General features: G+C 53.9%; 1 protein-coding gene across 1 annotated transcript; it reads left to right on the top strand.

Annotated features, from left to right (window-relative positions):
* The first annotated feature begins 10,016 nt into the window (after nt 1–10,016).
* Nucleotides 10,017–13,305, top strand: FEZF2 (FEZ family zinc finger 2). Its single transcript, XM_030956759.1, has 5 exons — nt 10,017–10,657; nt 11,012–11,853; nt 11,946–12,080; nt 12,172–12,304; nt 12,731–13,305. Exons 2-5 carry the CDS (start codon nt 11,068–11,070, stop codon nt 12,985–12,987), a joined length of 1,311 nt encoding a protein of 436 aa, XP_030812619.1. The 5' UTR covers nt 10,017–10,657; nt 11,012–11,067; the 3' UTR covers nt 12,988–13,305.
* Nucleotides 13,306–13,874: the final 569 nt, after the last annotated feature.

Genomic DNA, 13,874 nt, shown 5'->3' with positions numbered 1-13,874 from the left:
GTGACAAACCTTGAGTTGAAATTAAATAAAAGTGTGGTTTGATGGAAAACCTGTTTAATGGGAGCACACTTGAACTGGCTGCCCAGGGAGGTCATGGATACCCCATCTCTGAAGATGTGCAAGGTCAGGAGCTCTGAGCAGCCTGGTCTAGTGGAAGGTGTCCCTGCCCATAACAGGGGTTTGGAAGTAGATCAACTGTAAGGTCCTTTCCAACCCAATCCATTTTGTGATTCTCTGTTAGACTCAGTTTTCTGAGAGGTTTTGCAGTCCCTCCCTCCCATCAGCTGATTCACACCAGAACTGGTTCCCGCTAGCCCAGGTCTCAGTCATTTGAGAGAGCAGCAGAAGAACTGGTGAGCTTTACCCCCAAACACAACCTGTGGCCATCCTGGGGAACCAGGACAAATCCCTCACAAATAAAAGATGGCCAAATGGAAAGATGTCCTTCCTGGATGAGCCTTCCTGACATAATGAACAATTAAACTAAACCATCTTCCAGAGTCCAGAAGACATGAGACCCACCCTGGACATATGGGAGGAGATTGGGACCTCTGGAACTGCCTGTGAAGGGGTGTTGAGTCCTGGACTGGGCTGGGATAGTTATGGAACCTGGAGCATGTTCACCTGCAGTGCTGGATTTTTGGATCCCTTCCCTCTGTGTCAGTTCAGCATCTGCTGTGGAGGTGCTGTGCAGCCCCACCTGGATGGCCACACCCCACACATTCAGCATCCACCTTTCCCAGGTGTCCTGGGAACCCCACCCCCTTGGAACAGGGGCATTAGCAGGGGCTTCACTTCAGGAGTGGGTGGTGGATGTGCACATTTAGCAGCATTTACATGTTGAGAAGCCATCTGATGCACCAGAATAGACTAATTTTGAGCCCTGAGTTTAGCCCAGCAGACTTGATACTTGTCTTGCTCTGTGCTGCTGGTAGAGGGAAGCATTGCCAGAAAAAGCTACTTCTGAGGACTTAGGCAGAAATATGGCTTTCTGACCACAGACACAGGAAGTTTTTCCCTCTTCTTACCCACCTTTATAGGTGCAGCTACTTGGCCCTGAGTCCTCAGAGGAGCTGGGGTAGTAACTGAGTGTTTAAGTCATACTCAGTCTATCAAAACCTGTTCAGATGGCTCTGCAGGTCTGTCACTGGCATGCACACAAAAAATATCAATTCCTTGACCTCATTATGCTTGGAGCCTTCAATCCCACCCTGAAGCCCTCCCAGGCCTTCCCTGATAAAGCAAGTCTCACAAGATATAAAGCAAGGAACAAACTGCAAGCACCACCTGGTCCTCTCTTTCTGGGGGGTTGAGACCCACTTGAGACCCACGCACACACTGCTGCACACGTGTGTTCATGCCCTCTTTATCCTCTCCCTCAGCTGCTCTGTGTGAAGGACAACAGCTCCAAGAGGAAGCCCTACGAAAGCCTTGCTGGGGTGGTCACCAGGCTGGTAGCAAAGAGCACTGCAGGACATGGAAATTTATAGCTCTGCTGGCAGTCAGGCAGAGCAGAGCTGGAGAAACAGCTTGATTCTGCTCTGGAAATGTCTCCCTTTTTTTTTTTTAAACACAAAATATTTATTGGGTAAAAACACAGCCCACTTCCACCTGCCACCTTTCAAAATAGTGAGCCCTGCTCAGTTTTTTGAATGAGAGAGTGTGGGTGCAGCCTTGAGGAGATGCTCCCTGGCTGTGCATTGCTAACACACATCGGTACCTCCCCAAAACAGCAGTGATTGGACACCCTCGACTGAGTGCCTCTGTCATGAGCAGTGACCCTATGGCCTGTGACAGCTTTTTGTGACCTCAAACCCCAAAAAAGCACCCCAGAAATTCCACAGCCCTGAGGCTTGACCACAGAACAGGGAAGCATTAGCCAACTCACTATTTTTAAGGCATTTGGACCCAAAAGATGAGCTTCAAGGTTATGTACTTTAGTGTAAGCAGGCAGAAGATCTTACAGCATTGCTGCAAAGCAGAATTGAACCTCCCACTCCACAGCCTGCAGCCTGTGGCTGAGCAAGGAGTGCACTGCCCCCTGATCCCCACTGCCTTTAACCCTGCACGTGGCCAGGCTGTGCTGGCAGCCCAACCCTCCCCTAAATTTGTGCTGCACTGTGGTACCAGGGGTGGGAAGAGCCACCTTGGGTCAGCCCTGAAGAAATGTCAAATTCAAAATGGTTGGATGGTTGGTTTTGCCTGAAAAATATCAATCTAGGTTCAAATCCTGCCTGGGTTTGAATCCCACCTGGCCGCAGACTACAGTCTGGACAGGGCTCAGCTCCTGCAGAGCAAAGCTACACCTAGAGCAGCACCTATAAGATATGGATAGATGAGAGGACTGGCAAAAGTGGCAAAGATCTGCTGCTGGTTCACTTCAACCCGTTGCTGTGATGGAACAAGCTCCAGCAGTCAAAGGACTTGGTGCCGGTGCAACTGCACCTAGGTGAAGAATCTGCCTGTGCAGTTATGTCAATCAGTTTTGGGGAAAGAGGAAAATTTCATTCTTCTGCCAGCAAAATTTTAAATGATAGATCAGGCCAAAACTTCTCTCATATTTACAGGGAAGTCCAGCGAAAATATCCTTTTTTGACAGACTTACTTAAAGCATGTGGCATGGAGACTGAAAATGCTATCAACTATTTGACTGACAAGTGTCAGCAGCTGTTCATCCAATTTGTTTTATATTTCACCAACTAACAGATTCTTTCCCCTCTGCTGTAATGCATGTCTTCTGGCCCATAGGCATCTTAGAAATTGCTTTTCTGCCTTTCTAGTGACCAAAACGTCAAAAATATTAGAAGACAATTTGTGTTCAGAAGCATAAACAGGCACGCAACAAAGCAAAGATGATTTTGCCAACATTCAGGCTGTGTTCTTTTTTAAAAAGTCACAGCAAACCTAAGGCAAAAATTATTTCTCTAAGCTTTAGAAGAAAAAGCTAATGCAAACAAAGCACACAATAAATCAGCACAGGTTAAACCATCAATACCAAAGGGAAAAGCTGCTGTTTAATGGCCAAATGCAGCGGAGTTCTATGTCCACCTCTGCACTTTGGCTGTGGAGTTGAGAACTCTGCACTTCCATCACCAGTATTTGTTCAAGAACCTGTTCCATGTTGCCAGGATTCAACAAAGCCACTGTTGTATCAAACCAAGCTTGGCCGGGAGAGTCCTTTGAGCCATTCACAAAACCCAGCCCTCTTCATCTTAGGTCTAGCACTGCTTTCAGAACTCTTTGATCCTGACTGCATGTAATAAAATTACTGCAGTTTTCACCCATCATGAACTTGCTGGACTAAAAAAAGCCTGTGTGACACCTCTCCCTGGTGAGCTGTATCCCATGATATTTCCTTTAATCAAACAAGTTTAGGCTTTCAGGCTAAACCTGAAGTGAGATTTTCCTCAGCCTTTCTGAAAGATACATATTCCATTTCAAGTCATAAATCCACATTTGTTGTAACTATGCAAAATATGGGAGAAAAAAAGTGCAGAGATTATATGCAATCTGCCAGCAGAGTTGTGTGCCATGAGGAAAATGCCTCACAGGTCAAAACAAAGAAAAACACTGAGCAACAAATTAGTTGCAGGCAGTAGCTAATATGGAGATCAAAAGATTAAAATCAACATACAACGATGAAATCACTGGAATAATAGGAGCACTTAAGAAGATTAAGTCAATAACAGAGTCCAGTGCTACGAAAATAAGGTTTTGATTATACTGTAAAATTTTATATTGGGAGACCAAAAGTAATTACAGCCATGACATGCTTCACTATCCCCGCCTTAGACCATCTTGGCTCATTTCCTATGCAAGGAATACAGTTGTTGAAATAAACAGAAATGTTATGACTCAAGTGCTCGATTCAAAAACAAACCAGGTGGTCAGATCAGATTGGGGACTGTCAAGATGGGGTCTGTAAAATCAGGACTTGTTGCAGATCCTGGAGGATATGACAGCTGGGGGGAGCAAAGGCCACACTGTTTAGGACTGGCTTTCTGCACAGAGAGCTCCACGAGCAGCTGATGTCGGGGCTGTCCCAGGCTGTCAGCTGGAGAGAAGAAGCACGCACTGGAAGGGAGGTAGGAGGAGATAAATAGCTCAAAGACTGGTGGTGAACGTGGTGGTGATGAACTCTGGTGACAGGAAAGGTGTTTTTCTATCCAGCTAAACAGGTGAAGATTGAGGGTTTGGTTTTGCATCAGAGGCAGAGATGTGGCAGCCTCCAAGCCCATCCAGATCCTCACAGCAGGGACAGGAACATCTCCCATAGCCAGGTTCAGCAGCTCTGGGAGTCAACCAATGGGGATGGGAAGGATGCACCACGAGGGGCAGCTAATGCTCACCGTGACAGATCTACCCTCAATCATGTGCTTGGTGTATAAGCAGGAATTGATGAGCCAGTCCCTCCAGCACAAACTGGCCATGGAACACCAGCCTCATCCACAGACTGTGGGACCAAAGACCTAGAGCTCCCCATGGAGAAACAGCTACCCTGGTGAGGCCCTCCACACGCAAGAAGTCTGAGAGCTCCTGGTGGGTTCTGCAGTGTTCTGTGTTTTGTGAGAAAGAGCTGAAGCAGCTCCTCTGTGCCCAGGGCTGATGACTTGCCCTGGCTTTTTGCACAACCATTTTTCAATATCACTATCTCCAGCCCCACCCCAAAAATCACAATCTAGGCTCATAATTAAATCAAATAAATAAATTCTCATCTATTTTTACATAATTTGTGGGTGTTCTTGAACATCCAGGAAATACTTAGGTTGTGCACTGAAGTTTTTTCCTCCAGTAACGAGGTCTGGGTTTTTAGTCTGGACTCTCATTGTTGGGGGGATTTTTAGTGACTTTTCTAGATCATGTCTTCATGAATCAACCCATTTCTTGTGCCCAAGCAGAACAGCAACACTTTCACTTGTCAATCTGGGAGCCTTGCCAGGCTCTCTCTGCCTTAGCCACCATGAGGGACAGGGATGCTGCAGTCCAGCCTGTCCCACACACCCCAGGGGAAGGGGACAAGGTGCTGCCACCCCCTGCCAGCTCCACACCACGCAGCCCATGGAGTCCAGCTGCACAGCAGGTAAGAACATGTGTGACAACACTTCCAAAAATGGCAAATACGAATCTCAAACGACCTAGCATGGCATAACCAGAAAGACTGGACAGCACTGAGTGAGAAGTGAGTGGCAAAATGACAGTGGAAAGATTGGTTTTGGAGGGATTCTTTCTCTGTTTGATTTTCTTCATTGAAAAAGGAAGTAATTTTGAAAATGAGATGTTTTTCTATCTCATTAAGGGGAGAATAATTCAAAACACGTGGAGTTTGTCCCACTTACTTTTTTGGCCTTCCTTCTTTCAAGCAAAAAAAAAGGGAAGGAATAGGAACATGAAACTGAAGTGGGCTTCTACCCATTTTCACTGTTTTTTGTTCCTTTTCCTGAAACGTTTTCAGTAGGAAAGTGAGAACAAGGCCATCCCCCCATTATATTCTCCTTCTCTACTTCCTCCCACCTTTTCTCCTAAATAGAAAATAAGGGGAAAAAACCCCTACAAACCCAGAAAAACTTAAAAGCTCCCACTCCGTCAAAAAAAAAAAAAAGTACAACATTTCAAAACATTAGGAAGGAACATGTTTCAGTTTCAGTGTTCAGAAATGAAAGGCAGCATTGCTCCATTACTGCAATGCGAAGGATGACTATTTCTGACAATGAAGATGGAGAAGAGCAGCTCACCCTTTCAACAATTTCCTCCTTGCATTACTGGACAGGTTGGCTTTGGACATGGTGTGGATTCCAAGGACTCCTCACCTGCCTCCCGGGCTAGACCAGTCTCACACCAGGAACTCGATTTCCCTCAGGATGTCTCTCTCTGCTCCTCACAGGCAGGCAGGCAGCGTTTTTGGGGCATAAAGCCTGGCTGGGATCGAGCCGTTAGTTACCATTCCTGTTGACAGGCAAACTAGAATAGGCTCTGGCTCACTTTCTCCGAGCTGCGGAAGGAGGAATGAGCCGGGAAAAGAGTTCATTCAATTGCTTCTGTTTGGCAGCTCTGCAGGACTCTCCGCACAGACAGAAAGAGATGTGGCAAGTAAGGAGTTGCCATTTTTAGAATTACATAAGCCCATTTGATTGCCATCGAGGCACTCTGTGCAGCTCCTGCCACGGTGCCCTGCCGGTTGCTTTGCAGTGGGACTCGATTGCAAACGGTTTTAGAAGCAGGTCAGATACCAGCTTTTAAAATTGGATTCAGGTTGAAAATGTCGATGTTACTCCTGCCATCACTGACAATATAGACCAGTACAGCCATGCAAGGACTCTGAGCCAGTTTGCTTCCAACATCCCACTAACCACATTTCCTCTGGAACCTCTACAGTGCTCCAAAAACTTAGCTCCCCAATAAAAAAAAAAATCTAAAATTATAAAATAAAATTATCTGCCTATAGTTAGGCAGTAACATACATAACTCAATAAAAGGAATGAAAAAATACCTTGGGAGGGTCTCAAAGCCATTGCTCCATCCAAGGTGGCCTTGCCAGGCACCATTCCTGCCCCGGTGTGGCAGTGTCTGTTGGGAAGCAGGGTCACCCCCCACTGCTGTGGGTTCTGCAGAATAGGATGGACTGCCATGGGGACTGAGGCACACAGAGCCACAGGGGTGCTGCTCCCTTGGACCAAATATCGCAGTTTCAAAGGAATAACCTGAAAGATTCACATGGGTAACAACCCTCACTTCACCTCTGCCCCAAATCTTGCTATCCTGACTTGTCTGTTCGTTGCTCATTATTTTGTCCAGTCTCTGACCACTGCAAACTGACTTGCGGCCAAACACTTTGGGAGCATCCCTGGGCTGACCCTTCGAGGTCGCAATCGCTGCCTTGCACGGAGACAGACCCAAATCCAGCGCGGTGGGGCCAGGGCCGGGCAGCACCGCAGCCCAGCCCTTCTCCCAGCCCAACCGTGGGCCCCTCCGGCGCACCCTTGCACAAAGCTGCAAAGCCACAGAAAAAGCTTCTCCCCCACCCTGGCTCACAAAGACGGCCCCATCCCAATTGCCTGGGCCGGTGGCTCACCCGGCAGTCCATCACCTGCTAGTAAAAAATAATAGGGAAAAGAACTGGGCAAAAAAGTATTTAGAAAAATACCTATAAAAAGCAAAGCAGCATGGAAATCAAAGCCACCATTTCGGGGAGATTGAAGCATAATGCTAATAACTTTCGGCAGCTTCCACTGCGGAGTTTAAGCAGCTGCCAAGTTAAATAACTAGGAGGATCCTAAGTTATTTTCCAGTGGACCAGAAATGCCCAGCGCCGACTGTCTGGGCGGAGGCGGCCCGACGGACGCGAGAGCCGGGCCGAGCCTGCGGGGCCCTGCACTCCCGCCCGCCCGGGACCCACCCGGGACAGTCCCCGGGAGCCCCTCACCGAGCGGGGCTGGCTGTGGAGGAGCGAAAGGGGAACCCCCGCCGGTTTTCGATGTCAGCGGCCGGGGAGGGTTTGGGGCTGGGGCTGCCGGGCGCGGACGGGACCCCCGAGGGCAGCGGGCGCTGGAGGAGCCCCGGGTGACCCGGCGTGTCCCGCACGGGCCCGGCCCGGCCCGCCCGGGCACCGCACTCGTTTTTCTGGGGAGGCAGCGGCGTAAAAATAACGGCAGGAGCGATCGCGTCCGCAATGGGAACGTCTTTGCGGCGTGCGCCTTCTTGGGAAAAATCCGCAAACCATTTCTCCCTCCAAATGTCGGGGGTGAAGGATTAAAACCCCACGGGAGAGCTGCCTCCACGGGATAGGCGGAACGCGGGGCCGAGCCCGGAGCCCGCTGCGCGCCCGACGTGCAGAGGCTGCTGCCCCCCGAAGCCGGGCTGGGCCGCTGGGCCCCCCAGAGCCACCCCCAGCCCTCCCGCCCGGCTCTCCGGGAGCACCGGGGCTCGGGCTCGGGGCTGGGCAGGCGGCGGGGCCAGGGCAGCTGTCTCAAAGTCAGTCAGTTGTAATATGCTCGCCGGAACAGCAGAAGTCGAATCGATAGAGACGGCCTCCAGCTGTGCCTAAACCTGCGATTTCAATTAAAATACTGAGCTCTGATGCCCGGGTCTTAGCTGGGATCTCAACGCCCTGATGCGTGAGGCGTGCGGCACCCGGTTTGGAGCTGGCCGGGAGGCAGCGGCGCGGCCCGAGCCGGTGCCCGGCCTCGGGATGCGGGAAGGAGGCGGCCCCGGGGCTCGGCGAGGGCCCCCCTGGCTCTCCTCGCCCCCAGGAGCCCCGAGGCCTGCGGGACCCGCTGCCCCGAGCAGGGCGGTGGGTGCGCAGCATCGAGCAGCCAGCTGTCCCCTTGGCCAGGGAAGGAGGGAAAGAGGGAGAGACCCGGTTCAGCAAACACCCCAGCAAGGACGAGGGCGGCTCGGGGAAACTGGCAGCGAGCTCCCGGTCCCGGCTCCGCAGCCCTTCTTTTATCCTGCCCGAAATCATCTCGTTTACAGAAAATATTTGTTTGCACTATTAGTTGGTACTGGAGTTAATTACTCAACGTGTGAGCGGGGAGTAATATGGATAAAAGCAGCCCCAGTGTTTATTGTGTGGGTGAGCTGTTTGAGCGGTGCTTGAATAAACTGCAATTAGGGTTAGATAGAGATTAATTAACATGTGAGTGGCAAGGTGTAAAATAGTTCCCAACCCTCCACTCAGTATAATCTGCAGGCGAGGAAAAGAAGTTTGTGGAGGCTAATTAAATACTTCGCTAAAGCCGGCGAGCCCCGGCAGTGAGCGGAGCCCAGCCCAGCGCAGCCGCCGCCTGCCCGCTCCCGCTGCCCGGAGGAGGCGCGGGCTGGGCGGGCACTGCGGCTCGGGTGCAGCGTGCCTCCCCGGGGCTCAGCCGGGCTCTCCCGCACCCCAGACACCGGGCACGGTTCCCCGCCGTCCCGTCCCAGCCTCTCCCCCGGGAGAGGGACGGTTCCGTCGCTCCCTTGCACGCTGACCCGGCAGATCCGGGCGGGCAGCGCTGGGCGGGCGCCAGCAGCTGATGGATGCTCCAGGCGGGGTGAACCCCCGGGGCTGGGCGCTCCCCTCCGCCCGCAGGCAGCCCGGGACGGCCGCCGCTTTTAAAGTTTGTTTCTGGAGCGTGTTGTGGTTCGCAGGTGAAAAAGCCTGTCTGCAAACAGCCGCCGGCGAGCTGTCCCGGCGGGGAGAGGAGGCGCGGCTTTGTCAGCGCCGCACAAAACCCCCGAATTCCTCTAAACTTTCTTAGACGCGCGAGGGAGGGGGAAAAATATATATATAGGGGCCTTTTCATTGCTTGCTTTACCTCTGGCCAGGCTCAATCTAAACCCTTCGCTCCCCCCTCTCCCCCGGATAATCCTCCCCTTTATTTTAGAAACACACAAAACCAGGTTCCACGCAGCGCTATAGTGGCTACAAGTGAAAGAGAACTGAGCGCCCTGAATCGCCGGGGTAAAATTGGTTCGGCTGAATAGCCCCGGCGAGGGACGGGGCGGCTAATCAGAGCCCGGGGGGTGCTGCCCTGCAGCCGGGCCCCCCCAAACAGGTGTACGCGGGACTCTCTCAATTACCGCGTCCTCGCATCCGAGGGTTCTGCAAATCCTCCCCTCCCGCATCACGGTGTTTTAATTAGAGAGAGGAAGGAAAGAAACCCTGGCATCCAGGCGCTATAATGTAGCGTCGCTTATTTGGGGGGGCGGGGGGGAAAGGGGGAAGAAGAAAGTGCTGGGGGGAGTTGGGGGGCGGATAAGGGCTACAAGGGCAAGGGAGAGTCGCCGGGTGCCCGCCGGGGCAGCGGACACCTTTAGGGGGTGACAACTTGCAGAACTTCCCTTTGCTGAGCACGGGTCTTTTTCATTATTATTTTTTTTAAATTTTTTTCTCAGCAGCGAATTCGAGTCCAGGACACGACTCCCTCCGCATTTATTTAAGGCTAATCACCAGTTACCCTGAGAGGGGAGAGGGCTGGAATTAAACTTAGTTTAATTAACATTAATACACTGTCCTAATTAATGGGTTGGCTATTAATTTATACATGCTGGAGAGGCTCGCAGATAAGTGACAATTTATTAATTATCTTCCAGCTCGGTTGCAACGGAGCTGATTGCAGATGGGTTGCCAAAATAACTCGAGCATGGTTGCGTGGTAGTTGCTTTAGAAAAAAAAATCATTCTCCCCCTTCTTAAAAAAAAAAAAAAAAAGGAAGAAGAAGAAAAAAAAACCCTCACGCTCATTCGGAGTGGCTCTTCTAACCCCAGCAAGAACTGGAGCACTCTTTTCCACCCAACTTGTGAATCGCACTTGCCTTCTAATTTGCCACATGCAAAACGATTCCTCTGCTTTGCAAGTTGCTTTTTAAGAAGGGAGAGAGAGAGGAAAAACCCAGCTCGCACACGAGCGATTTGTGCGTCTTAAACTGGAAGGAAATTGTGCGTGGAGAGGGGGGGCTCGTCTTCCTCTCTCTGCCCCAACCCACCGCGCTCCAGCCCGGCGCCTCGGCTTGGGGAAGATCCATGGTGGCATCCCCATGTCATTCTGCTCAAAGTGACTTCATATGATGTCAGCTTTAAATGTTCGAGACCGTGATCTGACGCTCAGGAAGATGTTTGCTATCAAAATGTGACTGTGGCCACGCTGCGCTGCTTGGATGAGTCTCGCCGGAGCTGGGCAAAGGTAAGTGGTCCCAAGGCGAGCCCCGCCGCCCCTCGCCGCGCCCCCCGCCCCTGCTCCCGCATTTCCCGGACCGTGGCCATCGCTGGGGCTCGGCTGGGTGGCATTGGGCTGGGGAAGGTTTTTCTTTTTCTTTCCCTTTTTTTTTTTTTTTTCTTTTAATACTAACAAGGTCTAGCTTGCATGTTACTTTAGCGTGTTCCGCTTAATGAGCAGTAATCTGGTACCCTACGTGCCATTGTTCTTGAATATGTTCATTTGAATGTAAATAGGGAGGGGGTGCCGGTGGGGGGTGGGGTGGGGGGAGAACAAGGTGCTTATTAAATTGATTTGTCTCCTGGCTTTTCTGGAATGCAGAGCCGAGCGCGGGAGCGAGTCGCTGCTCACACCAAGTTCCCGCACGGCGGAGAGACATGGCGAGCCCGGGGTCGCTGGAGACGGTCATGCCTTCCTCCTGCCCCCGGCACGACGGCAGAGCCGCCACCGCTAACCCCTCCAAGACCCTGGCCTTCTCCATCGAGCGGATCATGGCAAAGACGTCGGAGCCCAAGCCGGCCTTCGAGGAGCGGCACGGCGGGCCGGGGCCGGAGCCAGGCAAGAAGCCGCTGAGCCTGTGCTCGCCCCTGCCCTGCGTGATCCCCATCCCGCCTCTGGGCTACGAGCTGCCCTCCAAGACTCTCAACTACTCGGAGCTGTGGAAGAGCAGCCTGCGGGGCGGTGCGGGGCTCTGCAAAGCCAACTGCGGCGTGTGCTGCAAGGCAGAGCTCGCCCTGGGCCAGCCCAGCGGCCGGCTCATCAAGCCGCAGGTCATCCACCAGGCAGGGGCCGTTCCGGCTGCCCCCCGCTCCCTCTACTACTTCAACTACCTGGACGCCGCGTACCACCCGGCCGACCTCCTGCACGGACAGCTCTTCCCGGCCGGCCTGCTGGGCGCCCCGTCGCCGGGGGGGCTCTCGGCCCACCAGAAGCTTTTCCTGCTGGAGAACGCCAAGCTGGCGGGGCTGGCGGCCGAGAAGCTGCCGCCGCCGCCTCCCTTCGCCCACAAGGAGCGGCTGCCGGGACACCTGGACCAGGTGATGAAGGAGGCGGCGGCGGCGGAGCGCGGCGGCCCCCCCAAGGGCCACGCCAAGATGGGGGGCGGCGGCGGCGGGGCGGCGGAAGGCAAGCCCAAAAACTTTACCTGCGAGGTCTGCGGCAAGGTAAGGGGGGCGCCGGCATCGGGTGGGGGAGCCGGGGGCGGCGGCGGCGGCGGGGCCGTGCCTGACCTCGCCTTCCCGGCGCTTCCCCGCAGGTGTTCAACGCGCACTACAACCTCACCCGCCACATGCCGGTGCACACGGGGGCCCGGCCTTTCGTCTGCAAGGTCTGCGGAAAGGGCTTCCGCCAGGCCAGCACCCTGTGCCGGCACAAAATCATCCACACCCAGGTAGGTGGGGGGCGGCCGGGTTGCGGGAGGCGGCGGCCGCCCCTGCTCTCCGCGCAGCCCCCGCTGACGGGCCTCTCGCACCCCGGTGCAGGAGAAACCCCACAAGTGCAACCAGTGCGGAAAGGCGTTCAACAGGAGCTCCACGCTCAACACCCACATCCGCATCCACGCCGGCTACAAGCCCTTCGTCTGCGAGTTCTGCGGCAAGGGCTTCCACCAGAAAGGTGAGCTGAGCCGGGACGCGACGGGGCCCTCGCCCATCATTAGCGGGGATTAAACGCGGCGAGCCCTGCCCGGCCGGGGAAAGCGAGGGGCGCGGGCAGATCCGCCGCCGCTCCCAATTACTTTCCCTCTAAGCTGGGCCGCATCGCCAGGCAGTGCTGACGGTTCCCCCTAAATGCTTTTTAAATGAAAGGTGCCGGGCCTTGGTCCTAATCCAGAGCCCTCCGTTTGCCGCGGGTCACCGGGCTGACCCTGCCTCTCATTTGTGCCGTGCCAGTTGCGCGCTGCTCCGCGCTGACGAGGACCGAGTTTGACAAGTGGGACGGGGGTGCGGGTGGAGACAGTTCCTAAAGCCCCCCTTACCTGTGCACCGTGCGGCCTGGGCACCCTCGGGTAACTCCCTTTTCCATCTTTTTCCTCTTTCGCAGGCAACTACAAGAACCACAAGCTGACCCACAGCGGAGAGAAGCAGTACAAGTGCACCATTTGCAACAAAGCCTTCCACCAGATCTATAACTTGACTTTCCACATGCACACCCACAATGACAAGAAGCCCTTTACGTGTGTCACTTGCGGGAAAGGATTTTGCAGAAACTTTGATTTAAAGAAGCACGTCCGGAAGTTGCACGACAGCGTCTCCAGCGCTCCTCCGCCGCGGGACCCTGGGCGCAGCGGGCAGAGCTAAGAGCCCGGCGCGCCGCCACACTCGGACCTGCTCAACCAGGCCAGCACTATTTATCCAAACCAGCCTTCGCTTCTCTGTCCTTTTCCCAGCGAGCTCAGCCGCCGGTAGCAAGCGACCCCGAGCCGCAGTTGTATATAAGAGGAATCTTATTTAACGGCGCGTTGCGCCGCCGGAGCGGGCCAGGACGGGCCGGGCTGGCTGCCCCCCGCCCGGCGCCAGGACAGCGCTCTTTATACGTGTCTGTAAATCTCCATTTTAAATGTACGCTCGAATAAGTGAGGAATATATCTATATCTATATCTATCACGGGACAATAAACCGGCCCTTCGCAGGTGTCTCATTTCCCACCTGGGCCCCGGCCCGAGCGGGGAGCGGGCTGCACGGCGCTGTGCCCCCGTGCGAGCGCGGCTTGCGGGAGCCGGGCCCTGCCGCTCCAGGGCCCGCTGAGCGCCGCGGGCACCAGAGGAGCAAAAGGAGGGCGGGAGGGAGCCGGGCGGCTTCAGAGGGCTGCTGCCGCCCCCCGGAACGGGGTCAGAGCCCTTGCAGGACCCCCGGCGGGGCTGCGCGGCCCCGACCGGCAGCGCGAAGGGCGGCTCGGAGTTTCCCAGCGCCGCTTTTCGGGGTCGGTTCATTACGGCGTGTTTAAACCGCTCCTGAATGACTATCTTTCCTTGCATGCAGATAAAATGATCTCACGCTTGCTTTCCGAGTAATGACCCAAATTAAGAGAGAAAACACAGACCCTTCAAACCGCATTACATTAATCTAATCACTCCCAGCAGGCCTCAGAAACTCTTTGTGATCAGAATATGGATAATCAAGCACTTGGATTACACTAAATATTCCCTTCTCATCTCCCCCCCTCCCTCACTTTTAATACGCAAGTG

The sequence above is a fragment of the Camarhynchus parvulus genome, chromosome 12, assembly GCF_901933205.1.
Source record: "Camarhynchus parvulus chromosome 12, STF_HiC, whole genome shotgun sequence".
Classification (NCBI taxonomy): Eukaryota; Metazoa; Chordata; class Aves; order Passeriformes; family Thraupidae; genus Camarhynchus; species Camarhynchus parvulus.
The sequence above is the reverse complement of the archived record's forward strand: the minus strand, read 5'-3'. Positions and strand labels throughout refer to the sequence as shown.